At 42.7% G+C, this 26,414-nt stretch overlaps 3 protein-coding genes across 5 annotated transcripts in view; all 3 read right to left on the bottom strand.

Annotated features, from left to right (window-relative positions):
- Nucleotides 1–15,011, bottom strand: part of LOC132354529 (leucine-rich repeat-containing protein 37A3-like) — a gene marked incomplete at its 5' end in the record, with an annotated part of 79,280 nt that extends 64,269 nt beyond the window's left edge. The window contains 6 exon segments of the mRNA XM_059906413.1: nucleotides 987–1,129; nucleotides 2,095–2,144; nucleotides 3,955–4,026; nucleotides 10,720–10,791; nucleotides 13,182–14,362; nucleotides 14,364–15,011. Coding sequence (XP_059762396.1) covers nucleotides 987–1,129; nucleotides 2,095–2,144; nucleotides 3,955–4,026; nucleotides 10,720–10,791; nucleotides 13,182–14,362; nucleotides 14,364–15,011 — 2,166 coding nt within the window.
- LOC132354528 (leucine-rich repeat-containing protein 37B-like) lies at nucleotides 14,915–16,756 on the bottom strand (the record flags this gene model as incomplete). Its single annotated transcript, XM_059906412.1, has 2 exons — nucleotides 14,915–16,315; nucleotides 16,661–16,756. Coding segments are annotated over 2 exons (1,338 nt in total), but the record flags the coding sequence as incomplete, so codon positions are not given.
- Nucleotides 16,757–17,264: 508 nt separating this feature from the next.
- On the bottom strand, nucleotides 17,265–25,789 carry LOC132355464 (RAD52 motif-containing protein 1-like). Of its 3 annotated transcripts, XM_059907837.1 has the most exons (4): nucleotides 25,090–25,740; nucleotides 20,888–20,986; nucleotides 19,143–19,228; nucleotides 17,265–17,688 (listed from the first exon to the last, which is right to left on the bottom strand). In XM_059907837.1, the coding sequence occupies exons 1-4, from the start codon at nucleotides 25,127–25,129 to the stop codon at nucleotides 17,587–17,589; spliced, it is 327 nt and encodes a 108-aa protein (XP_059763820.1). In that variant the 5' UTR covers nucleotides 25,130–25,740; the 3' UTR covers nucleotides 17,265–17,586. The 3 variants fall into 3 exon arrangements, 2 of the variants coding, with proteins under 2 accessions (XP_059763820.1, XP_059763819.1); XR_009499628.1 differs by lacking the exon at nucleotides 25,090–25,740 and adding an exon at nucleotides 25,751–25,789 and having other exon boundaries at nucleotides 17,265–19,228; XM_059907836.1 differs by having other exon boundaries at nucleotides 17,265–19,228.
- Between the last annotated feature and the right edge of the window lie 625 nt (nucleotides 25,790–26,414).

The following is a 26,414-nucleotide window of genomic DNA, read 5'->3' as shown; positions in this document are numbered from 1 at the left end:
ACCATGAGGGATTCTAGTTTCAGCTCTGCTTCTTCTTGCAGGACCCTGTTATTGGTATATAAATATTCAACTATTTACATTTTAATTCCTTACCACATGGTTAGACTTGGTTATGAATTTATACACTTTAATATGAGAAAAATAAGTATTTTACAAGCAATGCTGAGAAGCCAATATTAGAAAATAAAATTTGCAGGTGGCTTGAGGCAGAACAGGGTTCACTCTGTGGCTGTCTCGTGTGCTGTCTCACTTTCCTCACCCGCCTCTTCATCAACCCAATATGCAGCCAGAAGCTTCTCTGCTGGGGCTTTGATGACTTCCCTGGGGTAAGAAGAATAATGCCAAGGCTTTTACTTTTGAAAGGAACAATTATAGTTTTCATTATTTCCTCATTTTAGAGGAGAATTTTAAATTGTCCTCTATTATTTACCCTGCATCCTTATAGAATATCTCGTCCTCATCAGAAGACTCCCTGTCGTGTAGCTTCTGTGCCATGTTTTCCTTGCATGTGGCGTCGAGAGGCCTATACATATCCCTAAGCCAAAGTGGCTGCCTTCTCCCGAAAAAGCCCTCCTGGAACTCAGAAAGGGAAATATTAATTCAGCATCTCCCCTGCTTTCTCTGGCCACAGTACTATATCCCCCTCAAATTTACCTGCCTCTCACTTTCCCCTGAGCTCCTCTTACGCAGCAGAAATCGAAAAAAGCCCCTTGGAGGAAAACACACACCGTTAGTGTTACATGTTATTTTTCATCTCTCTCACAATGTGTTATCTCTGGTCTTATTAGGACTAAATGGGTACCTCAGTCCATAAGCACAATGAGCAAAATCACCACAGACCCGGGATCTTGAAAATCATCCCATGCATGCTGGCCTTCCAGAAGTTCTCTGTGTCTGTCCAAAATGGCCCCCCCCACCGTGTCTCTGGGGAGACCTTTGCATATGGCTTAGCATGGAGTATAGGCAGGATTTTCAGCCCCGTTTACCTTTCTTGGCCCTTGGCCAAGTGCCCTCGTGCAGAGAAAACACTGCACAGCGGCGCTGGGCAGAAACACGTTACTCTCTAGATGCGCTTCACACCAGTCTGCTTCGGACTTAGTCGCACATGCAGCATTTGCTGGGGGTGTGGCTGCGGGGAGAAGGTGCTTTTATTTTCCTGGCTGCTCTATCCTATCCTATAAGTTGAATCACACCAAGTAAACACCTGAACCCAACTAGCAAAGTTATCTATAGCTCTCTGACTTTCATATTGCAGGCTGTCACTGAGGTGTCAGTGAATTGTGAAATCAGTTTAAAGGCCATGACCAGCAGGGAAACACAAAATACTCTTTCTGAATACAAATAGAATAGAAAAAAATCAGAGTGCACAATAAGTTAGCTTCAGAAACTACTTATGCCCATATAGTATGTGTATACTGAATTGTGACATAAAACGGAGCTCACAGCCCAAGCACAGTGTGATCAGTAGAGAAGTCCTCAGTGGAAAGGGACCCTCTTCTTTTTGATAATCACTAGCAGTATGACCATGGAGCAAGATATTTTCCCTTTCTCTTTCTCCATTTCCTTATTATAAAAGGAAGAGACAAACTACTGTCTAAAGTTTCTCCCGGTTAAAATTCTATGAGGTTTGGATAAAGGGAATAGAGAGTAGCGGCCTGAAAAACAGTAGGGTGAGAAGGGAAGTTTTCTTGCCACTTTACAGAAGGGACTCATAGGTTCTACCTTTCGTCAGCTTTGAGTGAGGCCAGCCCCTAAATCCCCAACCATGTGGCCCTCCCTACCGCAGAGCCTCTTAGAAGGCCTCTGGCCTGGCCTGACGCCTAGGAACCAGGCACCAGGCCAGCAAGAACTGGTACAACCAAAACCTCTCCCCGTCCACCCTCTTTCTTTAAAGGACTAGTGAAAGCAGCTGAATCTGTGCCAGTCCTGTTCTAACTCAGCTTGGGCTGGGAAGCTAATTCTGCTGATAAATAAATTAGGGTAAACCATTAGGGTAATTAAACATTCTTCCTGCCTTTGGTGAGGAAATTGAAATAGATGAGTTCTAAGTTCTCCTCTAGTTGTAAAATTCTGCTTTAAAAGACCAATATTTACCTTCTGCTTCTTTTTTTATCTTCCCCTTTTGCAATTCTATGAGAATAAATCTGTTTTGAAAGAAAACATGATCATGATTATCCATTACAATTATTTCCAAATCTTTATTCATTCCTTTTTACTTTAAATCTTATCTATCCAGTGAGATGATAACTTTTTTAAGGAAAGGAATTCTACCCTGTTTAATAATCCTTTGCCTCTTCCACAGTACCTAACTTAGGGTCTTGCATGCAGCTGGCGATATATTTTATTGACTGTTTTAGATAACGTCCAACAGATAATTCCTAATAAAAACTCTTAGAAGTAGGAAAAGAAAATAAAAGTATCTAGCAGAAACCTAAGCATTGTTTTAAAGTCAAGAACAAGAGTAGGATGTCCATCATTACTGTTACTATCGATCAATGTGGAGGAGGTCTTAATCAGTACGATAAGAAAAACAAAGTATTGGAAAGGAAGAGACAAACATATTTGCATATGAAGTGAGGGACCTAAAAAGACCAAAAGAATCAACCGAAATTTTATTGGAAGTAACATGAGTAAGATGGTTACATACAAAATCAAGAGATCAACATATAAGCCTCAGTAGCTTTCCCATATAACACAAATAACTCAGTAAAAAACAGAAGAGGAGCTTCCCTGGTGGCGCGGTGGTTGAGAGTCTGCCTGCCAACGCAGGGGACATGAGTTCGAGCCCTGATCAGGGAACTAAGATCCCGCAAGTCGTGTGGCGTGGCCCCAAAAACAAAACAAACAAACAAACAAAACACAGAAAAGAAAAGGCTGCAGAGATTTTTGTTAGGGGCATTTCTGATATGCTTATTTAGTGTAAACATTTCTAAATATACCACTTAACCATCATCTTAAATATTCTTAATATTGGTATCACAATTCCTGCATCGAAATCCTTAACAACAGTTTGTTCTTTTGGTAACTTAATGTGTTCTTGACAATACTGATTTTATTTTTAAGATTTTTTTTTTTTTGATGTGGACCATTTTAAAGTCTTTATTGAATTTGTTACAATATTGCTTCTTTTTTTTTATGTTTTGGTTTTTTGGCCATAAGGCATGTGGGATCTTAGCTCCCTGACCAGGGATCGAACGCGCACCCCCTGCATTGGAAGCCAAAGTCTTAACTACTAGACCACCAGGGAAGTCCCTTGACAATACTGTTTACATAATTCATCTGCTTAAATATTTAATATTTAAATGTTCATTTAATTTAGATTAAATTATCAAAGTTATGAGTTAATAGCATTCATATTAATGCAAGTGTTCTATATTTTCTTGTCCTGTAGGGGACAATTTGAGGTTAACTTTAAGTCCTCTCATTTCACTAAACCAACTTTTTCAAACCTTTTCTGTAAAGGCCAGATAAGTCAATATTTTAGGCTTTGCAGGCCACATACAGTCTCTGTCACACATTTTTCTTCCTTTCTTTTTTTTCTCATCTACAGCCCTTTAAAAATCACTTTTAACTTATGGGCTGTATAAAAACGGACTGTGGGACAGATTTGGTCCATAGGTCATAAACAAAATATAAATACAAATGGAGAGTATATGAACACTTATATAACAAGGTTCATATGGGAGTCTATAATTGCTCAGACCTCATTACCACTTTTCCTCTACAACTAAAATATATTTTTCTATCTATGCCTTGTCTATATAATGAAAAAATTAAAAATGAATAGGAGATATTTAGTGCGAGTGATGGGCTGGGGCCCTACACAGACTTAAAGAATTGTAGAATTTTATTGCTAGAAGAAACTGAAGAGATTATCTAACTTGAACCCCTTAATTACTTTATAGATAATCTACTTTAGAGATAAGAACTCATAAATAAATATGATTAACTTACAAATATCGGCGGGATAGCAAGCCTTCAAAGGAGTCCTTATGTAATTCAGTCAAATAATTTTCACTGAGAATTCTGAAAAATGAAAAGGTTATTTCTGGATCAAACTGCAAAATAACTACAACTATATACTACATAGGACTAACTCCTATATGTGGAGGAAAGCTGGGTAATGGTGCCACCTAAACAACCTAATTCTTATTTAATTTAGGGATGGTGATTTCTGCTCTGTTTTCATTTAAGCCTTTTCACGTCCTCCTTTGTGTCCATCTCTCTCCATCACGCATGTGCACGCGCGTGCACACATACACACACACCCACACACCCACGCCCCACACACTCTTCCCACCAAATCATATAGTTAATGCCTACTCTCTAGATCACGAAGTCTCTGTTAGAACCCAGCTCTGGGTGGCACCAACGTTGCAGAGCTGCCCTTCCCTCCTCTCTTTCCCCAAACCTTATTGGGAAGTCCCACAGAGAACGGTATCAGGGCAAATGAAGCCGTCTGATTTTTTCCCCCATTAAAATTTTTTTGAAAACTAAAATGTGCATAAAATATACATAACTGTTCAATAATCCAATTGAACAACTGTTCAACTGTTTAATAATTACAAAACAGACCCCCACGTAATACCATTCATGTCAGGAAAGAATCCTGCCAGCATCCCAGAAGACCCCGTGTGCCCTTTTCCAATCACAACCCTCTCTCTGACTTCCTAGAGGGAACCACTATCCTGACTTTAGTAATAATTTCCTTGCTTTTTAAATGTAGTTTTGCCTTTTCTCTATCAGCCATAAACAACACAGTTTAGTCTTGCTTCTTCTTGAACTTTATATAAGTGGAATCATATTATATGTATTATTTTCCACATTGCTTCTTTTATTCAACATTATTTTGTAAAATTATTTTATTTTTGCCTGTAGTATGTAGTGTTGCATGTCCAACTACATGAGGCTTCTGAGTATTTGAATGTGGCTAATGTGACTGAGTTGAATTTTTAATTTAATTAATTTCAATTATTTTAAAATTAAAATTTAAAAAAGTGATACTCAATGTAACTATTGGAAAATGTTTATGTTAGCAAGAATTTGCATATGTGATACTACATTTTTGACTGTAAATTTTATGAAATCTCAATACCAATCAAGTATTTGTAATAAAATTTAGCAACCAAATTGTGATTTCAAAGAGTTAGTATGGGGAAAAAATGTAGATTCTCTCATTAATTTTTATATTGATTACATGTAGATATGATAATACTTTGGATATTTTTAAATACTTAGTATGAAAAAAAGTAGAATATCTTATTAATAATGTATATAATGATTACATGTTAAAATGATAATATTTTGTATATAAGGGTTAAGTAAAAGATATTAACATCTATTTCATCTGTTTCATTTTACTTTTGTTTTTAAGTGGCTACCAGATAATTTAAGATTACTTATGTGGCTTGCATTATGTTTCTGATGACGTGTATGACTTCTAAGTAGGATTATACCACACTTTATTCGTTCAACTGTTGGTGTATACTGAGATTATTCTAGTTTTTATTTATTGAAAACAATACTGCTTTGAACATTCTTGTATTTGTATCCTGATACATATTTGCCTGAGTTTGTCTAGGATGTAATAGGGATACAAAATTGTTTCCTAAGAAGTTGTGCTATTTCAAGTTGGCCGATTGAAACATGTCAAGTCTCCACCCCTTCAACTTCCACCAAAATCCCTAAGAATGATTGAAAAGATATAACTTAAGAATCACAACCTTAGCTCAAGGTGTGGGAGCAGCTCCACAAATGCTCCCCTACCAGAAACGTCCTGGAGCTACCTACAGGGTGATCAGTTGGAATAGTGTGGTAGGAGCAGCCTACAGCACACATCAACCCCACATCTTTCCTCCTTGATCCAGGCAGCAAAAGGTGTCTTCCTCTAGGCAGGAGCAATTGGTGTTAGAATGGGGGCAAGGTCCCAGAACCCTGGAAGAAAGGTATGCACTCCCTGACTAGCCTCCAGAAGTCATCTTCCACCTCTGCCTTATTCTCAGGGGAACCCACTGGGAGTAATAAGCCCCAACAGCTCATTTCACTTCTCCCCTAAAGCTGGGAAACAAACGCAGTAGAATCTCAACTACAAAGATGAATTACACTCAGGAAGGACCAAACAATGTGAGAAAGCCAACTCCATTAAGGACAGAAAACAAAAACAAACATAAGAGCTTATAGCCAATGAATCAGAGTTAACAAAGCACAAGAGGACCTTAGGATAGCACAGTTATTACCCTCAGACAGATGTAAACAGATAGTGCATCCATTAATCAACTCAAGAATATACGAATGAAAAGTGTTAGCAATAATAAAAAATCTCAGTATATGAGAAGGCGAAATGACAGTTAAAGAATAAATTAGGAAACTGAGAGATCCAGCCAATGACTTCTCCAGAATGCAGAATGAAGGGAGCAGGAACGATTCACAGTCAAGCCTGATGCCTGGGTCTGCCAGAGGAATGTTAAGCCCTTTGCTTCCGCTGGTCTCACGATAAAGACTAGGAACATGCTGCGGGGAGGAGGGGGTGGTGTTTTGCACCTGTTTCTTATAGCTGATAAGCAGGAAGGCACATAGCCAGTATCCCAAGAGTGGAGTGAGGGAGTAGTAGAGAGAGCCAGTACAGAAGAAACTCTATAAGACGTCAGAGGTAGGTTCCTCGTGCCTGGAAGAATCCCCTTCCTTGCAGGTAATATTAACAGTGGTACATCCTTCAGGAGCCTTGGGGATCTGAGCACAGGCTACGTTGCCTTGTGAAACTATTTCCACTGAGTTCTGCATTTAAAACCTTCTGCTTTTCACTCACAGTGTCTCTTGGTCACGTGTTTATATTAACTCCATCTCATAGCTTAATTCCAGCTCATAAATTAATTCTTTACTCATAGCTTATGAGAATTAAAATATTACTACCTGGAAACTCTGCAACTCAGTTATTAAGGTGGTTCATATTATACAGAATATAGTCACACACATTTTTAAAAGATCACTAAAACAAAAACACAAAAGACTTCAATTCCCACAAAGAACTCTTGGAGCCCTGAGCATGCTTCAAAGACCCTGACCTCAATTTGAAATTCACCATGTTAGAAGGAATCGCAGTGATTGTCAGAATATATGTTAGGGGGAATGGTCAACAGATGGTGCTAAGATTGATTGTTTTCTCACCTCTAAGTAGTGGTTTCATATTTCCATGGAAATGATCCAAAAAGAAAAAAACCAAATCAATATGCCCAACGACATTTATGGTAACCCTTTTTATACCTTCAAAGGTAGGAAAAAACTCTACCTCCCCATATCGCATGACAAAACTGTATGTATATACCATAAATGATATACAAACGTCACAGGAAATGATGGTACATGAAAAAAAGCTACACAAAAGTGGAACTCATATATACTAATTATAACTTTGAACGTTGACAAGGATTCAGTAAGTACAGCAAAGAGATGGGGCTGATCCTCAACTCTTTATGGCACTGTCTTCTCTGATTGGCTGATGCCCATATCAGACTGGTTAGAGTTTGAATATCATGGTAGGACAGGGGGTAACCAAACAGTATGTATTTCAAATTAATGGGCTTTCTTTCTGTGAAGTTGTTTGGATGACAGGGTAGTAGAAATTTAAAAAATAACAACGGTATATTCAGCCTAGAAGTAAAGTTTAGACTGAGAATGAGTCAGTCACCAAAAAATTACCCAAAAAGGAGCTTCAAATAAGCAATAACTGAATACCTGGAATAAAATACATTAATCTGTAGAACTCCAAATATTCATTTTGACTGAAGAAAAAATTTTAAAACTATGGGGAATCAGAGTTAAAGCCAGATCTAAAACTTTCTCACACCATGAAAATATCAACACCAGGCATGAAGTAACATTTAAGAAAGATCCATGTCTAACTTCTGACCAGGGTTCTAGTCTAAGGCAATCTTCTGAATTTCACATTCATTCTTGATTCTGTATTATTGACAATTATCCTTCTCTCTACCTCTGTAACTTCTAGGAAATTGAGAGGGCTCAGGGTTGGTTTGTTTGATTGATTTAACTATATATATAATGCAAACAAGAGGCCTTTCTGGAACTGATTTACTCTCCTTCCCCTGCTTTCTTTCTCTCCAAAGTACTTAGCAATGCTTGAAATTATAGCTATCTATTTATTATACTTATATACTTATTTTTATATATTTGTAAACCCCCTGAGAACTGGGATACTTGGGCTGTTTCATTCTTGGGCCAGAAACCCTAGCATGTAAAACAGTTCCTGGCATATAGTAGATACTCAAAAAATATTTATTGAATGAATTCAGAAAGTGACAAGTTATCAACTATCAGATACTTTTACTTAAAACAAATCATCCATTTATCGTCACTCATGAGGATAAGTACAGGAAAAGAAATGTCTTTCTTCTCCCCTACATTTGTGACTCAATGTTTTGAGACAAGAATCCTTTGAGAATTTCATAAAAGCAATGGTTCTTTTCCCTAAAAAACTGCACTTTCTTGAACACACGCAAAAGTGTGCATGCAATTTCGACTTGTGGATCATCCTTTTAGGGCAGAGGTCTGTGAATAGAGAGGACTGAATCCAGATTGCCAAACTTGGATGGGAAATAAAATTACATCTCGGTTTTCACAAATCTCTAACTAAAATCAGCACTTCCTTCCATTATGAATGTAGGCAACAAACCACAGTAGATCAGCAGTATAGTTAATTTGGTCCCCAGTAGAAATCACAGGTCATTTCGTATCACGTATATGCTGCAGATACCTCGAAATATCATTTATTCTCATCACTACCCTGGAGTTATAATATTTATTAGACCTACCACTGTATCTTGTTATTTAATGTGTTAAGAGAAGCATATTTATTACTATTTCACTAATTTTAAAAATATTCTGAAAACGATTTCAATATAGTTGGTTTCCTTTGTTTTTCTATATAGTTTGACTTATTATACATTTTAAAACATTATCCCAAGAACATAAGCTTCTGCAGCTTGCCAAAGAGGTATACACGGGGGAGCAGGAGGTATACACGGGGGAGCAGGAGGTTAAGAAATTCTGCTTTGGGGAACCACTGACCTCAAGTTAGGAACCTCTGCTTATAAGGTATAAACCTCAAGCTGACTTAGAAATCTTCAAACCTTACCAGACTCATGTTATAGTGTATCGCCTCCCAAGCACATGCTTTTTAAAAATTAATTTTTTAATTTCAATTTATTTTTAAAAAATATGTCATATATATTCACATCTCAAAATTCCAAAAATATGTAGCACACAATTCAAACTTTTTCTCTTACCTCTCTCCCTCAGTCTACCACCCCCCTCCACTCCCAGAGGAAATTAAGTTATCTATTTCTTGTGCCAAATGACTTTCATTTTTCTTACAAGTTTGGGAAATAAAATCTCCAAGTTAGATACTATCACGGGCAATATAAACTACATATACTATTCAGGAAATCTGTAAATTAAAACAAATTGCCTGCTTCTAGCATTTTTTTCCTTACCAATAAGATATCAGACTAAGGGGGCATCTCTTTAAGGGTGGTCATAACACCTGTTTTTAGATTGACTGTTATGTCTTTTATTATTAATTCAGAAGTCATTTATGACTTGTCTATTCAAATTGAACTAAGGATATGACCACAGACGGTCATGAAAAATTACTTTGAATGCTTTTTTCCAAAATCACTTATGTATCTAAACTGACTTTTTCTACAAATCAATTAAAAAAATAGTAACAGAAAAATGGGCAAAGGACAGACAATTCAGAGATGAAATACAAATGTTCAGTAAACATATAAAGATATTTAAGTTCACAGGTAATAAGAAAAATTCAAATTCAGATGGGACCCCTTTTATTCACCCGGCAGATTAGCAAAAAAAAAAAAAGGGGGGGGGGGAGAATATCCAGTGGCGGAAGGGTGTGGGGAAATGAATGTCATCACAGCAGGATGACTGGAGTATAAGCTGCCACAACTTCTTTGAGGGCAATTAAAAGTTTATATCTAAATAGTCTTCACCCCAACAATCCCATTTCTAGATAACTATTCTATAGAAATAAATGACCAGGCTCACAAAAATGCAGGTACAAGGATATTCATTGCAGCAATGCAAGTAACAAGAAAACTGGACATAATCTAAACATCCTTCAATAGGGGCATTATTAAACTGTGATACATTCGTACTATGGAATATTATGCAGGAGCTTAAATGAATGGGGTAACCCTCTATGTACTGGGAAGGAAAGAAATCTAAGACATACCATGAAGTGAAGGAATCAAGTTGCAGGATGTTACTTATGTAAAAAAAACATAAGAAAAACACACAAACCTATTTTGCTATCTGTAAATATGTATGTACTCAAACGTATGGAAAAGAGTCTGGAATGATTAATACTAAACTCAAAGTAGTGGGTGGGGGATTAGGGCACAAGGAGGGTTTTCACTATACCTGTTATTTCATTATTATCTATTGAGAATATAATCATGTATTACTTGTATAATGGAAAATAAGTTTAAATTGGCTCTTACTGATTTTAAAGAGGTCCTGCCAAATTTGATTTTTAAAATAAACACAGAATTTCAATCATTAGGCTGCTTTGGGATATGGAAGGGGAAATACCTTTTCTCACAGGCATTGACCTCAAAATTCTGGACCGAGAAGGACCTTACAATGCAGTTAACTTTTTGTATTCCTATTTGGGGAGAGTATACTCACAGCTTCTCAGCCCAGCGGTATGCCTTCCATATACTTTCAGCAATGTAAGAAATAGAGTTTCCTTGGAAATTTCTGTGAAGAAACACAGTTCATATCCTTCAATAGGTAGGAAAAGAATGTAGAGAATAAGGAAAAGAATCATGGCCACCGTGTGGGGAATATTCAAATGCAGAAAAGACCAGCTTTCTAATTCCCACAGCTTCTCAGCTTCCCAGTGTGCACAATTAATAAAAACATACTGTGAGGCCACTGGCACAAGCAATGAGGCATCTCCTCAGAACCTGAACTTCCTATCTGTCCAATTTCTTGGATACATAATGCCAATTACTTTTTTTCCAAAATCACTTATGTGTCTAAAATGACTCCTACAAATCAATGAGAAAAATGGCAAACATTTATCAATATCAGCAAATGAATATAAAGAAATCCTATGCTAGGCAACACCAAAGCTTTGGCTCAGTGCCCTCAGAATCTGTCCAGGTGTTAGAAGGATACGGGCAATTAGAAATTAGAGGGACTAATACGAAAATATCTCTTAAGCATATTGCACAGGGAAAAGTACAAGTTACTGAGCAAGGAGTAAAGTTATTACCTCATTAGGGAAACAAAATGCAAAGGAAAGAGCTCGGAAGGAAGGACACACATCAAAACAGTAACAGGAGTTGCCTTATTGGTGGTAGGGAAGGTGGGGTGGAATTTTCACATTTTATCCTATATACTTCTGTGACATTTCTATTTTTACACAGTGAGAATGTATCCATGAATTAGACATGTTTAAGAGAAGCTGTTAAATGCCTGAGGTTCAGTTTGAACCACTAACTCAGTGGATGACTGAATCTTTTAGCTTTAGCTTTGTCCTCTTCCCTCAGCAACAATGTAACTGTTCAGTTTATATGCACATTTTTCACGCGAGTCAGAAATACCTCATAACGGATACCTGTCTGCCCATCTGCCTGAGGGATATTTCCACTCAAACAGAGCCTTCTGGTTGCTTTATGCTCACCAATAAAAGATGCCTAAGACTGAACTCATCTCCCTCAAAACTGACTCTGCTTCTCAACTGCTGGATTTCCACCTGTTATACCACCATCATTCTGCCCATCAACACATGTGATTTGTCTCTTTCCTGTACTACAATCCCCCCAACTCTAGTCAATTACCACATCTTGTCAGTTTCTCCTCTGTAGTACTCTCGGGATTTTCTTTCTACTTCCATCACAACCACTCTAATTTGGCCCCTTCTCACTTTACTCTTAGATTTTGCTAAAGCATTCTATTTGGTCTCCCTGAATCAAGCTTTCGTCTCTAGATCGCTCTACATATGAAATCTAAAATAAGCCTCTTGTTTTAATCATTTGTCTCTCTTGCTTGAAAACTTGCAGTGGCTCCCTACATCTTACAGTGTAACTTTCAAACCCCCATTGCCGATAGCCAAGGTTTTTCATAATCCTATCTTTCATTGTTGCCTAACCCAATTCTTTACAGCCAGACTAATCTATTAAATTCTGATCATCCCTGCAGTCACACCTTTGCCTAGACTGTACTGCCTATTATTCTTCTGACAAATCACAGCCAATCTTTAAGTCCCAGCTAAAGATTTAGCCTATCCATGCAGCTTTCCGTGACCTCCACACCCCTGTGATTACAGGTTCTGGTGAATTACAGCACCTATCTGTGTTTCTCTTAACACTTAATTATATATTACTCCCCTTTTAAGGCATATCCCCTTTCTTCCCACTTGTCATTGTCATGTTCTGGAGACAATGCCATACACTTCTGTGGCTCCCACAGTACTTAGCCCTGAGTTGGGCACAAAATGGGTGCTACATATAGAGAGCCAGGGGACAAAGATGAGTTCTAGATATAACTGAGGGATTGAATAATAATAATAGCTAACACTAAAATATATGCTAGGCACTGATAGAAGACCTTTACCTATATTAACTCATCTAAATCTCCCAATGAGATTGGAGTCATGGGGAGATTGAGGAGTCATAGGAGTCATCCTATGAGAGGATGACTACCATAATCCCCATTTTACAGATGAGGAAATTGAGTCATAAAGCTAATAAATGACAGGCCTGGGTTCAAACCCAGGTAGTCTGGCTCCGGAATCTCTACTCTTAACCACTTTGTTGTATTACCACCAATGAGATGGGGAGAGGGGCATGTTGCTGTAAAGAGGATGGAGTAAAGATGGGAGAAGCGTAGATGTTAAGGAATTAAATAATGGGGTGAAAAATGGAGAAGGAAAACATAAGGGCAATTAAAAGTAAAAGACTGGAGGAGAGGGAAAAATAGTAAGAAGGAGAATGAAGATAAGGAATCATTGACAAACAAAAGGTGGAAACAGAAAGTCAGTCAATGTGGATTGGGGAGATAAGGAGGACCCAGGAAGACCTGAAGAAAGGCTGCCATGTCAGGCAGGATGCAGAGAACAAATGAGGAAAGGCGATTCTTACATGATGGTGAAGGTGCCGTTGTAGGCGTTAGGCTCTGGCTCAGGCACTCTGTGGAGCTTCTGCTTTGGGCTGAGACCAACACACGACAGTGTCTCATTTTTGCAGGTACAGAGCTCACATATGCTGATGTTTGTGGTGGCATTCTGTTCTGGCTGCTTCTTTTCTGGGGTATATTTTACACCAGGAAGACCAGGGGATACTGAATACTGAGTGGAAGGAAAAAGGACTGTCTCAGATGGCCTTGGTTGCTGAGATATGTTAACTCCCAGGTCCACAGGTGGAACTGTGACTTGAGTCAGGTTTGGCTGTGCAAGTGTCACCTGAGGGTGTTCTGGAGGGGGAGCTGTAGTCTGCTGCAGGGCTGTAGAATGGTCAGACTCTGTAGTAGGTTCTGGAGTTGTGGTAAGCTCCAGGTCCAAAGGTTTAACTGTGATACTGCGTGAGGTTGGATGCTCAGCATGATCCTGATCTGGTGCTGGAACTGTCACCTCGGGATACAATGGAGACTGAGCTGCAACTGCCTTAATGAGCTCTGGAGGCTGAGCTTGGGTCTGCTGCATAGTTGGAGAAGGTTCATCCTCCATATTGGATTCCAGAGTTAACGTAAGTTCCGGGTCCAAAGGTTGAACTGTGACCTCAGTCAAGGTTGGATGCTGAGCCTGAACTTGCTTTGGATTTGGAAGTGTCACCTCGGGGTATGTTGGAGGAACTATAGTCTCCGGCAGGGGTGTGGAATGTTCCGCCTCCATAGTAGGTTCTGGAGTTGTGGTAAGCCCCTGGTCTAAAGGTTGAACTCTGACACTGGGTGATGTTGGAGGCTCAGTGTGATCCTGATCTGGTGCTGGATCTATTGGGTTCTGGTATACTGGAGGCTGAGCTACAAAAACCTCCTTAGGTGGTTCTGGAGGCTGGGTTAAGGTCTCCTGCATGGTTGGAGAAGGTTCATCCTCCTTAGTGGGTTCGGGCCTTATGGTCTGTTCAAGGTCCAAAGGTTGAATTGTGACCTCAGTCAAGGTTGGATGCTGAGCCTGAACTTGCTCTGGATTTGGAAATGTCACCTCGGGGTATGTTGGTTGAGTTGGGGCTCCCTGCTGAACTGGAAAAGGTTCAACATTTTCAGTGGGGGTTGGATGCTGATCTGAAACCTCTTGCTGGACTGACAAAGGTTCCAACTGCTCAGGGGGACACTGTAGACTGAGCCGAGTTTTCTTGTTGGGGTGGAGAAGTTTCAACCTCATTAGTGAACGCTGGAGTTACGATAAGTGCAAGATCCACAGGTTTAACAGTGACATCGGGCCGCTGCAGAAGCTGAGCTTGATCCTGACCTACAGGAGAAACTGTTGTCACATGATGCTCTGGAGAGAAAACTACAGTCACATTAGAGAGCTCTGGAGACTGAGATGGAGAGGATTCAACCTCACCAGGAGACTGTGGAGGCTGATCTGGAGTCTCCTGCTGGGTTGTGGCAGGTATAACTTCTTCTCCAGGATGCTCTGGATACTGAGCTGGGGTCTCCTCTTGTACTGAAGGTTTGTTATGTGCACCGGCTTCTGGAGATTGGGCTGAAGCCTCCTGTTGAACTGGCAAAGGTTCAACCTCCTCAGGTGGCTGTGAAGGCAGCGTGGGGGCCTCATGCTGGGTTGTAGAAAATTCTGCATTAGTAAGGGGCACTGAGGGCTGAGCTGAAGGCTTGTGCTGATTTGGAGAAGGTCCCACCTTTCTGGCGTGGGTTCTTTTGTTATGGTAAGCTCCACATCTGCAGGTTTGACAGCGACACTGGATAAGTTTGAATGCTGAGCATGACGGTGACTTGGAGGTGAAACTGTCATTTCATGATGCTCTGGAAGTTGAGCTGGCTGTTCCTGTTGAGTTGCAGAAGGTTCCACCTGCCCTCAAGAAGGCTCTGGAGGCTGAGCTGGTAGCTCCTGCAGGGTTGCAGAAGTTTCTGTCTCCGCTGGAGACAGAGCTGGGATCTCCTGCTGGGCTGGACACCATTCTGTCTCACTAGGGGGCTCTGGAGACTGAGTTGAGGCTTCCTCCTGGGTTGCAGAACTTTCAGCTTCTCCAAAAGACTCTGAAAGCTGAGCTGGGGTCTCCTGCTGGGTTGCTGGCTTCACCTCCTCAGGAGGCTCTGTAGGCTCAGAAGGCTGAGTCGGTTGTTCCTGTTCACTTGGAGAAGGCTCAGCTTCCACAAGAGGCTCTGGAGGCTGACCTGTGGTCTCCTGCTGGGTTGGAGAAGGTTCAACTTCCCCAGGAGGCTCAGAAGGCGGAGCTGGTTGCTCCCGCTCACGTGAAGGCTCAACCTCTCCAGGAGGCTCTGGAGGCTTAGCTGAGGTCTCTGGTTGGGTTGGAGAAGATTCTGTCTCCTCAGGATGCTCAAGAGGTGGAGCCAGGGCCTCCTGCTGAGCTGTAGGAAATTCAGCTTCCGGAGTGGGCTCTGGAGTGATGCTAAGTTCCAAATCCAGAGGTTGAAGTGTCACACTGGGCAAGTTTGAATGAGCGTGACGCTGAACGCCAGGGAGAGATGCTACCTCATCACTCACTGGAATTTGAAGTACATACTCAGTAGGGAACCCTGGAGTCTGAGTTGGGGCCTCTTGATGGAGTAGAGAAGGTTCAACCTCCTCGGGGCTCTCTGGAGGCTGAGATGGGGCCCGCTGCTGGACTGGCGGAGGTTCAACCTCCTCAGGGCTCTCTGGAGGCTGAGATGGGGTCTCCTGCTGGACTGGAGAAGGTTCAACCTCTTTGGTGACCTGTGGAGTTATGGTCAGTGCCAGATCCAGAGGTTTAACAGTGACATTGTACAAGTTTGACTGCTGAGTTTCATTTACCCCATGATGTGCTACTGGTCGAACTACAACCTCCTTAAGTGTCTCCAAAGGCTGGGCTAGGGCCTCCTGGGGACTTGAAGTTTCTAGTTCCTCAGGGGCCTCTGAAGGCTGAGATGGAGCCTCCTGCTGAAGTGGAGGTGGCTCTACCTCTTCAGCGGGCTCTGGAGGCTGAGCCCGGGCCTCTGCCTGGGGTGAAAAAGATTCAACCTCCTCAGGGGTCTGTGGATGCTGAGCAGGGGCCTCGTGCTGGGGTAAAGATTCAGCCTCCTCAGTGCGCTCTGGATGACGAGTGTGGGCCTCCTGCTGGGATGGAGAAATTTCAGCTTCCTCAGGGGGCTCTGGAGGTTCATCTGGGCTCCCCAGAAAATCCGTAGGTAGGCTGTCCTCATGATAAAAGGCATCCATACTGGGATCTGAATAATCACCCTGCTAACTGTTGTTCTAGACCCTGAGTTTTTTTTTCAAATTGGCCTATAGTTCCAACAACAACTTTGGCAAAACGTTGATGCTGAACTAGATCTTTCTTCAGGTTTGGGGGTGAAACAATAAACTTCACTGGTTTTGAGCTCTTACTACCTAGCGGTGGAACAAGTACTTCAAATGATTGGTGACCTTCGGCCTGATCTAGACCTATGTTTTTAGTCTTACTTTTGTGTCGAGAAGGCAGAACCAAGGCCTGATTCTGATTCCAATCCAGCACTGGAACTTCCTCTGGGAGCTTTTGATGTTGGGTTTGCTTGTTATTCAGATCCTGCTGTGGAACAGCAAACTGATCTGGCCCTGTAGGCAGCTCCCCAACCGAATCCGTGTCCGCGTATGGAACCTCAGTCTCAGTCAACTCCTGATGAGGCGGGGCCAACATCCGGACTGGAGACGAGGACGTCAACTAATTAAAGCCCCCGGCTTCTGCCAGGGTGTAAGGGCATGGGGCAATTTGGGAGGGGGGTCTGAGGCTTGTGAAGACCAAGCCTCGGTCAGCCGCAGGGGGGTTGGGGGTCACCTGGACGGGGCCCAGGGCCCACTCCGGAGGCTGAAATGCCTGGACTAGAAGCCACAGTTGTTGCCACGTGAGGAAGAGCCGTGGCAACCAAAGGCGCAGCCGGGACATAACACGCGGCGGCTCCCAGGCGCAGTGACCCAGGCCACTGAGGAGCCGGAGCTACATCCTGCATCCGAGCTGAACCGCTGTGCCAGCGCCGACGCCAGGGCTCACGTCAGCAACCGCGCGCCCCTCCCCCACCTAACGTCCCACCCCTTATTTATGACGTGTTTAGTTCCGCCACCGTTATTAGGTTCGTGCGGAGATCCAATGCGCGCCACCAGAGTGGGCCTTTTTCCCAGAGTCCCCAGGGCGCCAGCCATCCTTCCCCTTGCAAAGGCGACAATTACCTCCTGCCGGGCCCTCTTCCCAAGCCCTCCCTGCCCTCCCTGGCCCCAAACAATGAGGCGGGATTTGAGCTGGAGACCCGAGTGGCCCCAAACTCCAGCGGCCCAGGGGTGGCGGGGGGGTTGGGAAGGATGCAGAGCTTCCCAAGGAAACCACAAGACCTGGCATTCTGGGAAATTCAAAAGTGCTAGTCCAGTTCTGGCAATGTGAACACTTCCTCCTCAAAGCTCAAGTCTGAGAGGCATTCTTCCCCCCTTTGGCCACACGGCTGACAAGAAAAGTAGCTGACCTGCAAAATGAGCACCAGTTAGGGTGGCGGGAAGGGAACACACCTTACGGTTACTCTAAAATGTTGCCATTTCCTCCAAACTCTCAGTATTCACGTCTCATTATTAATTCACCACTCTATTATTAGGGGTTACCACTGAATCAGTGATGACTCCAGAACTTCTGTAGGAGGGCTTCGGGGCAGGTGAGCAATTCATTCTGGGAAAGAGAGTCTAAAACCAAGTGTATGGCCCTTTACATTAGCATGGGAAAACTTCCCCCATCCCACCTTGTCTCAACAGAGCCGTTAATCCAGAAAAAACTAGTGTCGCTTTGCAGAGGTCTACCCTGTGTGCACACGCGGAGAAGACACTTAGTATGTTAAAGTCAGCATGGTAAGTAGTTTTCTTGAAATACTGTAACTAGCATCCAGTTTACTTTCTTCACAGTCCTTTTCATAATCTATTTAATTTTAGTCCTTTTTAATTGTCTGGTACACCTTTAACACCTAAACTCCAAGAGAGAAGGAGCTTCATCTTATTTCCAGTGCCTAGCACATAATGGTTTCTAAATGGAACTGATTCCAAGATTGGCCTCATTTAGGAATGGATCTGTTGTTATAATCAGCTTTCCGAGATCTTTAGTATCAATAAGGAATCCTTTCCTCTCACATTTCACAGGAAGCTAGACTTCTTAAAGCCCAAACATGGAAACGTTTGAAGTTTCCTTGACTGAATTAAATTGAATTAAATTAATTATTTTGTACAGGAAACACTTTCAAAATTTTTACATTTTTCAGAACATAACCACCTTTTCTTTCTCTACTTTCTTCCCTTCAAAACAAACTTTGCAACATTGGGGTGAGTTAAATAGTCAGAAATCTAGCCCCAAATTAAGCTCTCAATGACATGAAACACATTTTTTGCTCCTTTTTAACAAAAATCCTATATGCAGTACATTAATGTTTTCTTTTAGAAATTACGTTGACAACTTAATCCCTAATTCGAGGCATCCATATAATTGGTTTACAGAAAGGTTCTTCCGCAAAATATTTAACACCAGATATATATGAGATGCTGAGATCTGGGTAATATACCTTACTTGAAAGGCATGAATAGTTTTTAAACACTGTAGCATAATCACACTTAAGGCCATAGTTACTTTGTTCCCAAATCCCTGCAATTCTATTTAAGGGGAGTTCTAAAAGGCCTGTGTCTTCTCCTGTGTCCACAACTGTAGACGTACACTGATGGCCCTCAATCCTGCTCTCCAAACTTCAAATAAGGAGCCAGAGACAAGGCTCGGGACCTGGAGAAGTCCTAGAAATTCCCTGCCTCAAAAGCAGTTTCAGAGTTTCACATCTTCCGAAGGTTGACAGAGCTGAGTAGACATGCCAAAGTCTTCCAAATCCTGCTGGTTGTTTTGAATTATGGCTACACTGGCTGTGTATCCCCTTGAGTTTTTATCTCCACATACTTGAATTAAATCCTGTTGTTCCTCTTCAGTTCTAGCATCTGTGACCTCTTCACAGGGTCTATATGCCACAGCTATTTTACCACTTTCTGAAATAAAGTTAACAAGGATCAATTCAGAAGTTTTCTTGTTCTAAAACTTCCTGTATACAATGGTAGCACCCAATACTTAGACATTCTTTTGATTTCTAAAAGCAGAAAATAAGAGCATTTTCCTAGAAGTGCCCTCATCTGACACTTCAGTTTTTATCCTAATTATTTGTGAAAAAATATATGAGAAGTGTCAACTTTGGTTCAAAAACCTTTATGATCTTAGAAATAAGAACTAAGGAATAATGACATAGGAATTAAAAGCTGTGGAAACAAAAATGTTCAACCACAATACAATTAAATAGGAAGGCATTAGGTGGGGGTCAAAGTGAATTCAAACCTGGGATAGGTACCACTGGACTACAATAGATACTTCATATTAGAAGCAAGGCAAGTGCCTACTCCTTGGGACCAAAATTCTACCAGATACAATGAGCAAAGCTTTGGAGACAGAGACAGAGAGAGAGAGAGCATTTCAACACTCTACTGGCAGAAACTGGCCCATGTACCTTTTGGACAATACAGCTTTCCTCAAGGCAAGCTAGAGCCACCAGGCTTTTTGGTCTAGGGCGTTTTGAGTACATATAAGGAATACCTTTGCATATTAGGGACAAACAACCCAGACATTTAGTTTGGGTCTTAGAGGTTGTTACCCAGAGTTGACAGCTGATGGAGATTCTGCCTGATGACCAGGGAAGTCAAACTTCACTGGAAGGACTGCTCAGGCTGGAAGGCCAAGACCAATCCAGGGTCAACTCTTACAAGCAAATAAGGTCTCTGACAACTTAGCTAGGATTCCTCAGTCTCCAAGCCTGCAGGGCTGTGAAGCAGCGGAGCAATTCTGTTCCGGGAATCTACTAATCATAAAGTTTCCTTTGGGCACAGCCTGTCACATTCTCACCGCTGTATAACTAACTCGATAGGGAACACAGTCAATGCTATTCAGTAGCATGACCACTTTCAAGGCTCACAAAAACGTAGCCGATTATTATATAAGAATCATATTCACCCAATATATCAGAAATGAAAACTGAAATTAAATGGATTCCAAAAACATAATCTAATAAACTCTTCAACAAGAAAACAACGATAATAATAATAGTCAATATATTTTGTCTCCTTACTATGTTTCAGGCATAGTTCTAAGCTTTTGACATTCATCATCTCATTTACTCTTACAATATCCCCCATTAGGTGATAAGCTGAATTACTAACCCTATTTGCAGATAAAGAAATTGCAGCTTAGAGACATTAAATACCTTCAAATGTCTCCGGCTAGGAAAATCTAAAATTGCAACAACAACAACAAAAAATTCTAAGAGACAAAGTTAGGACTCAAACACAGGTGTCCAAGGCTTAGAATCACCACACTATTCTGTATGATAAGCAAGCAATTGAGGAAGAACTGGATCAAACACTTTCTGTATGAACTGAGGCAAGTCATTCTACATCTAAACACCGGGGACAATAATAGTTGCTGTCGTTTTTCTCATAAATGCCACAAAGAACAAATTTAAGACTGCTGCTGTGAAAGCATCTGGTGAATGAAAGAATACGTAATGTTTTAGATAACCATTATTTTCATCCAATCAACTTTTCAAATAAGTTTATTTGCTCACTGAAACTGAATCACTTCAAGGACAATCAAAAAGGTCTTACCTAAAACCACAATCAGTAGTTTCCGGAATGCATCTGTCATAGCCTTGTGAATAGCAAGCTTCTGGGTTCCCTTCCTTTTCATAAGGAATGATAATGACCCTAAATCCAACCAAAACAGATGAATTTAAAATGCCTATCTGAATAACTGATTTCTAGGTTATATGTTTAAAACTAAAAATGCATCTGTCATTCTTAGATCATTATCTTAGTGATTAAGGGCAGGCACAACACTGGGGTATGGTTGAATGTCTCTGTTGTAGGTATACGCTGGCATGGCACATTTTTACTGCTCAGATATGTTCTGGAAGTTCCTAAAATACTCGATGGGAAATGCAAACCAAGGACGTGGCACAAATCTCATATTACTCACAGATTTCAAATGGACAAGCTGAGGCTACACTGCTACAGACCCTGCTCTCCTGTGCGTAAAGGGCTGGATTCATACAGTGAGATAGACTTGGTGATAGTGCAGATGATCTGGCCTCTCCTCAACCATCACCCACTCAGGTGGATGGTGGAGCCTCCTCCACTCCATTCGCTAACAGTTCCGCCTCTGACGTAAAACCCTAAGCCCAAGTGCCATGGATTCCAGGAAAAAACTCAAGTACCAATGGGAATCCCCTTTCTAGGGATCTACATTTACTTTTTCCTCTCAGGCCCTTCTGTAGGAGGCAAAGGACTGAACATTTACACAAGAGTTTATTTCAATCTTTAGACAATGATTGGGCGGGCTGGCAGTGGCGGGCTGCACAGGCTCCCGGGAGGGGAGGAGTGGAGAGTGACCTGTGCTTGCACACAGGCTTCTTGGTGGCTGCAGCCGCAGCCTTAGCGTCCCATGCCCGTCTCTGGGGTCCGCGCTGATAGCCCCAGCTCGCGCCCGTCTGTGGAGCTCCTTAAAGCGGCGCTCCTAATCCTCTCTCCTCACGCACCAGGAAACAAAGAGGCAAGAAAAAGTCTTTTGCCTGTTCGGCAGCTCCAGACCTTTTCCCGGACTCCCTCCCGGCTAACCGTGGTGCACTAACCCCTTCAGGCTGTGTTCACACCGCCAACCCCAGCCCTCTCCCTGCGATCCGACCTCTGAAGCCCGAGCCTCAGCTCCCAGCCCCGCCCACCCCGGCGGGTGAGCAGACAAGCCTCTCGGGCTGGTGAGTGCTGCTGGGCGCCGAGCCTCTGTGCGGGAATCTCTCCGCTTTGCCCTCCGCACCCCTGTGGCTGCGCTCTCCTCCGCGGCTCCGAAGCTTCCCCCCTCCGCCACCCACAGTCTCCGCCTGCGAAGGGGCTTCCCAGTGTGTGGAAACCTCTCCTCCTTCACAGCTCCCACTGGTGCAGGTCCCGTCCCTATTCTTTCGTCTCTGTTATTTCTTTTTTCTTTTGCCCTACCCAGGTACGTGGGGAGTATCTTGACTTTTGGGAGGTCTGAGGTCTTCTGCCAGCGTGGGTGTTCTATAGGAGCAGTTCCACGTGTAGATGTATTTCTGATGTATCTGTGGGGAGGAAGATGATCTCCGCATCCTACTCTTCTGCTACCGTTTCCTCTCTCTAACAAGCTTCTTTGAGAGTGCAAATATTTCCAGTCTTAACTCTCTAAATAACTTACATATTACTGTGGATTTTTTACATCACTAGTTCTTTCTTAAATGTCTATTTCCATTTTGAACAGGGTGTAGTATAGAAATATAGTCATAAAAATTCAAATAATACAAATAAAGTCAAAGCATTGTTAATTCTTTTTTGATGTGTTTGTGCATCTTCCTCCGTCACTAGTGTATGAGCTCCTTAAGTGCTTGAAGGAACCGTATACTATTCTTTCCTTGTTACCAGAAACAAGCATAGATCTTGGCATATAATAGAGGAGTGATGGTCTGTTGACTGAGTGAATGAGTACATAAGAAAATGAAATTACTTTCTCCAACTGAAGCTGCCTGCTGGGAAGGAGAAATGAAGACTAATTTTTAAATGTTGAGTGTCGCAACATTTAAAACAGGGAGGCTAGGCCCTGTACGGTGAGTCATAATGGAGCTGTCCTGGACAATTAGGAAGCTTCAGAAGGGCTCTGAGCCCCTGGGTAGTAGAGACAGTTGACATCTGGGATAACCTGGCCACAGTTCTTGCTTGCAAACATTTCCCTTCGTGCTACTGAGAAAAACTCAGATACATTAGGGCTTTCCTTCATTTTATTTGAAGATGTTATTCTCTTGTCTGTATTTATAAAAAATACAGGGGAAAAAAGATAAGAAGTACGTATACCTGCTATTGAATAAAAGAAGACATAATTGGAACTTCCCTGCTGGTGCAGTGGTTAAGACTCCGTGCTCCCGATGCAGGGGGCCCGGGTTCGATCCCTGGTCAGGGAACTAGGTCTCACGTGCATGCTGCAACTAAGAGTTCGCACACCACAGTTAAGGAGCCTGCGAGCCACAACTAAAGGAGCCTGCCTGCTGCAACTGGGGAGCCCATGTGCCGCAACTGGGGAGCCCTTGAGCCACAACTAAGGAGCCCGCCTGCTGCAACTAAGACCCGGTGCAACCAAATAGATAAATAAATAAAATTTAAAAAGAACGCATAATTAAAGTAGGTAACAATTTCGGGGGTGTGGGTAGTAAACTAAGGCTCTGCATTAAATAAAGAAATCTAATACGAATGCCCTTTCCTCTCAACTCTATAGTGACTTGTAGAACATTTTCTTCATTACTCTATCAGTGACGGGCTTTATGCTGTGAAAATCTCAGAACCTAAGCTTATGGAATGGTCTTAATGTCCAACATAAGAAAACAACTCATTACTCACAACTGATACCAAGTAACTGTCTCATAATCTTTCCAGGACCATCCGTAATATCTGAGTGGTTATGTGAAATGGTCGCAGGGTCCGCAAATTAAAGAATGTCTGACATGAAATCATTTCAATCCCAGGGAGTACAGCCAGGATTGAAGAGGGTGTTAAACAGGGTACAGAAGTGGGAGGTAGTGCACCTGGAGTCACATCTGAGGAGAGTTCTCAGATTCAATAAAGGTGAAATCAGTGAGTAAAGAAACAGGGGTGAGAATAGGCAGCAAGGTCAGTGGGAAGTAGCCAGAGCAAGAAGCCAATCAGAGAAGACACACAATTCTAAAGTGAAAGGTCTGGGAAATCGAAGCCTCACTCACTTATTCAGAGGAATTGAAAAGGTCCTTGAAAAAGGAATGGTGGCTGAATCGAGGCACATGATGAAATGTTAATTCTGGGGAAGTAAAATTGGATGGCATGTTAATATGGAATAAGGTTTCTACAATGCATTAAAGAATATTTTAACCATTTTCTGGAATCTGAAGGGAGTACTGAATAGGCAGTTTGAGAGTGATGATGATGATGAAGCCCCCTTTATGTACATCTGACAAAAGTTTGTCAAGCTCGGGACTTCCCTGGTGGCACAGTGGTTAAGAGTCCACCTGCCACTGCAGGGGACACGGGTTCGATCCCTGGTCCGGGAAGATCCCACATGCTGCAGAGCAACTAAGCCCGTGTGCCACAACTACTGAGCCTGTGCTCTAGAGCCCGTGAGCCACAACTACTGAAGCCCGCGTGCCTAGAACCCGTGCTCCGCAACAAGAGAAGCCATCGCGATGAGAAGCCCACGCACCGCAATGAAGAGCAACCCCCGCTCGCCGTAACTAGACAAAGCCGGCGCGCAGCAGCAAGACCCAACGCAGCCAAAATTAAATAAATTAATTAATTTAAAAAACAATTTGTCAATCTCACAGATTTAAAATCCACATAAAAGTAAATATAAGGAAGACTCTTGTGAAGATTTCTTAAATTAAGGGGCAGCATAAACTGACATGGGGTTTAACATCAGTTAAGTTTGGGTTTGGCCTCTAGTTTCCACATTTACTGTCATGAACCTTAAGTAAGTCACTTAACCATCCTGAGTTCGAGTTTCTTCATCTAGAAAAAAGAAAGAACGAACTGGGGAACTGGGGGATCAGTGGAGCAGTGCATCTGAGAGCATTCCGTACACCACAGTGCTGTACAAACACTGGCCTTTCCACCCCCCCCCCCCCCACCGGGATCTTAGTTCCCGGGCCAGGGATTGAACCCGGGCCCTCAGCAGTGAAAGTGCAGAGTCCTAACCACTGGACTCCCCAGGGAATTCCCGATGGCCTATTAGTTTTAAATTCAGCACTTCATCCCAGTAGAGCAAGGAATTCCACATTTGGACCCACCTTCACTGGAGATGCCTAAAAAAGCTGCTTCTGGTCGCATGCCTTTTGGGCTCTGTGGGCATCCCTTGCTGAATAAACCTTGATGATGGCATAGAACACAGGACCGGCCACTGCTGCATTTGGGAAGACTCGGACCGAATACAGAAGGCCAAACTGGGAGAAGACTGTGAACAGAGGATGCTGTAGGGTGGTCCCATGCTAAGTAAGTGCAGGCAATTTCACGCCCAGGAAGCCAAACCGCCCGTTCCCTTCCATTCCCCCAGCCCTTCGCCGCAGGCAACTGCGGTGATCCTGCAACTCCAAACACTTCTCATTTCAGGAACAGGTTTCCCTCTGAAATCCTAAGCTTCGAGAAGCATGAGGAGGCAATGCCGTCTGCTGGGAACTATCTCTCAAAAATCTGTGGGGGCGAGCTGACTGCTCAGGTCGGCTCTAGAACTAAGATTCCTCTCAGCGCAGACCACAGGCAGATGAGGTGCTGAAGCAGTACCCCGGGGCGCCCAGTTACTGGGGCGCGAGGTGGCTTCCTCCAGCCCTCCCTCCGCCCCGGCTCGGCTCACTTGCAAGGCCTCGGCCGTGGGTCCAGAGCTCAGCTCCCACACCAGCAAGGTTTTGTCACCCACGATGGGAACCACAAAAGGTACCAAAGACACCATCTTACCGTTACCGTGAGTGCGCGGCTCGGGGCGCAAACGGACTGCGCCTGCGCACGCGCGCACGCGCCCTCGCTGTTTACCAACGGAAGCCTGAGGGGCGGAGCCAGCTTGGTGGGAGTGGGACGAGGGCGGTGCTCGGGCCTCTCCCTCGCCCCTCCCACTCCGGGATTGTCTCTGCCTCTCGTTCCCCTTCTGCAACCCCCGCGCACAGAAGTCTTGGAGTTTAGCGCTTCTATTCAAATGTATTTTTAGCGTAGAGTCCAAAGTGTGAGTTTACAGGATCGAATGGTGCAGACATCTTTATAGCAGCTGGCTTCATCTTCAAACTCCCACAGAGGACTAGAGTACTCAATAGTTAGCGCTAACTATACACTGAACTTTAAAAATTTAGATTTCCCGCCTCTGTGTGAGAAATGACCACCAAAGATGCAATCCTTCGACTTGAGTGTTTTCATGAGTCTTAAATATGCAAATCAAGGTAGAACTCATTAAAGCCATCAACAGTCTAGTATGAAACTCTTAAAAAGCTGGTTTCTAGCCCATTTTCCTAAAGTACCCCCAAATCACCGAGCACATTTCTCCATGCCCACCACGACTTTCTCCACCTCAATATATCAGACCCTTAGCCCCACCCATTACCTACTTCTGGGCTCTTTTACTTCAAAAATT

Source organism: Balaenoptera ricei, chromosome 20 (assembly GCF_028023285.1).
Source record: "Balaenoptera ricei isolate mBalRic1 chromosome 20, mBalRic1.hap2, whole genome shotgun sequence".
In the NCBI taxonomy this organism is placed as follows: Eukaryota; Metazoa; Chordata; class Mammalia; order Artiodactyla; family Balaenopteridae; genus Balaenoptera; species Balaenoptera ricei.
The sequence above is the reverse complement of the archived record's forward strand: the minus strand, read 5'-3'. Positions and strand labels throughout refer to the sequence as shown.

Coding starts and splice junctions, on each gene's coding strand:
- LOC132355464 (XM_059907836.1), bottom strand. CDS start 25,129: ATGCGACCAGAAGCAGCTTTTTTAGGCATCTCCAGTGAAG. Junction 20,987..25,089: donor TTTAGGCATCTCCAGTGAAG/GTGGGTCCAAAT, acceptor GGTTGGATTTAG/GGTCATTATCATTCCTTATG. Junction 19,229..20,887: donor ACTACTGATTGTGGTTTTAG/GTAAGACCTTTT, acceptor ACTTTATTTCAG/AAAGTGGTAAAATAGCTGTG.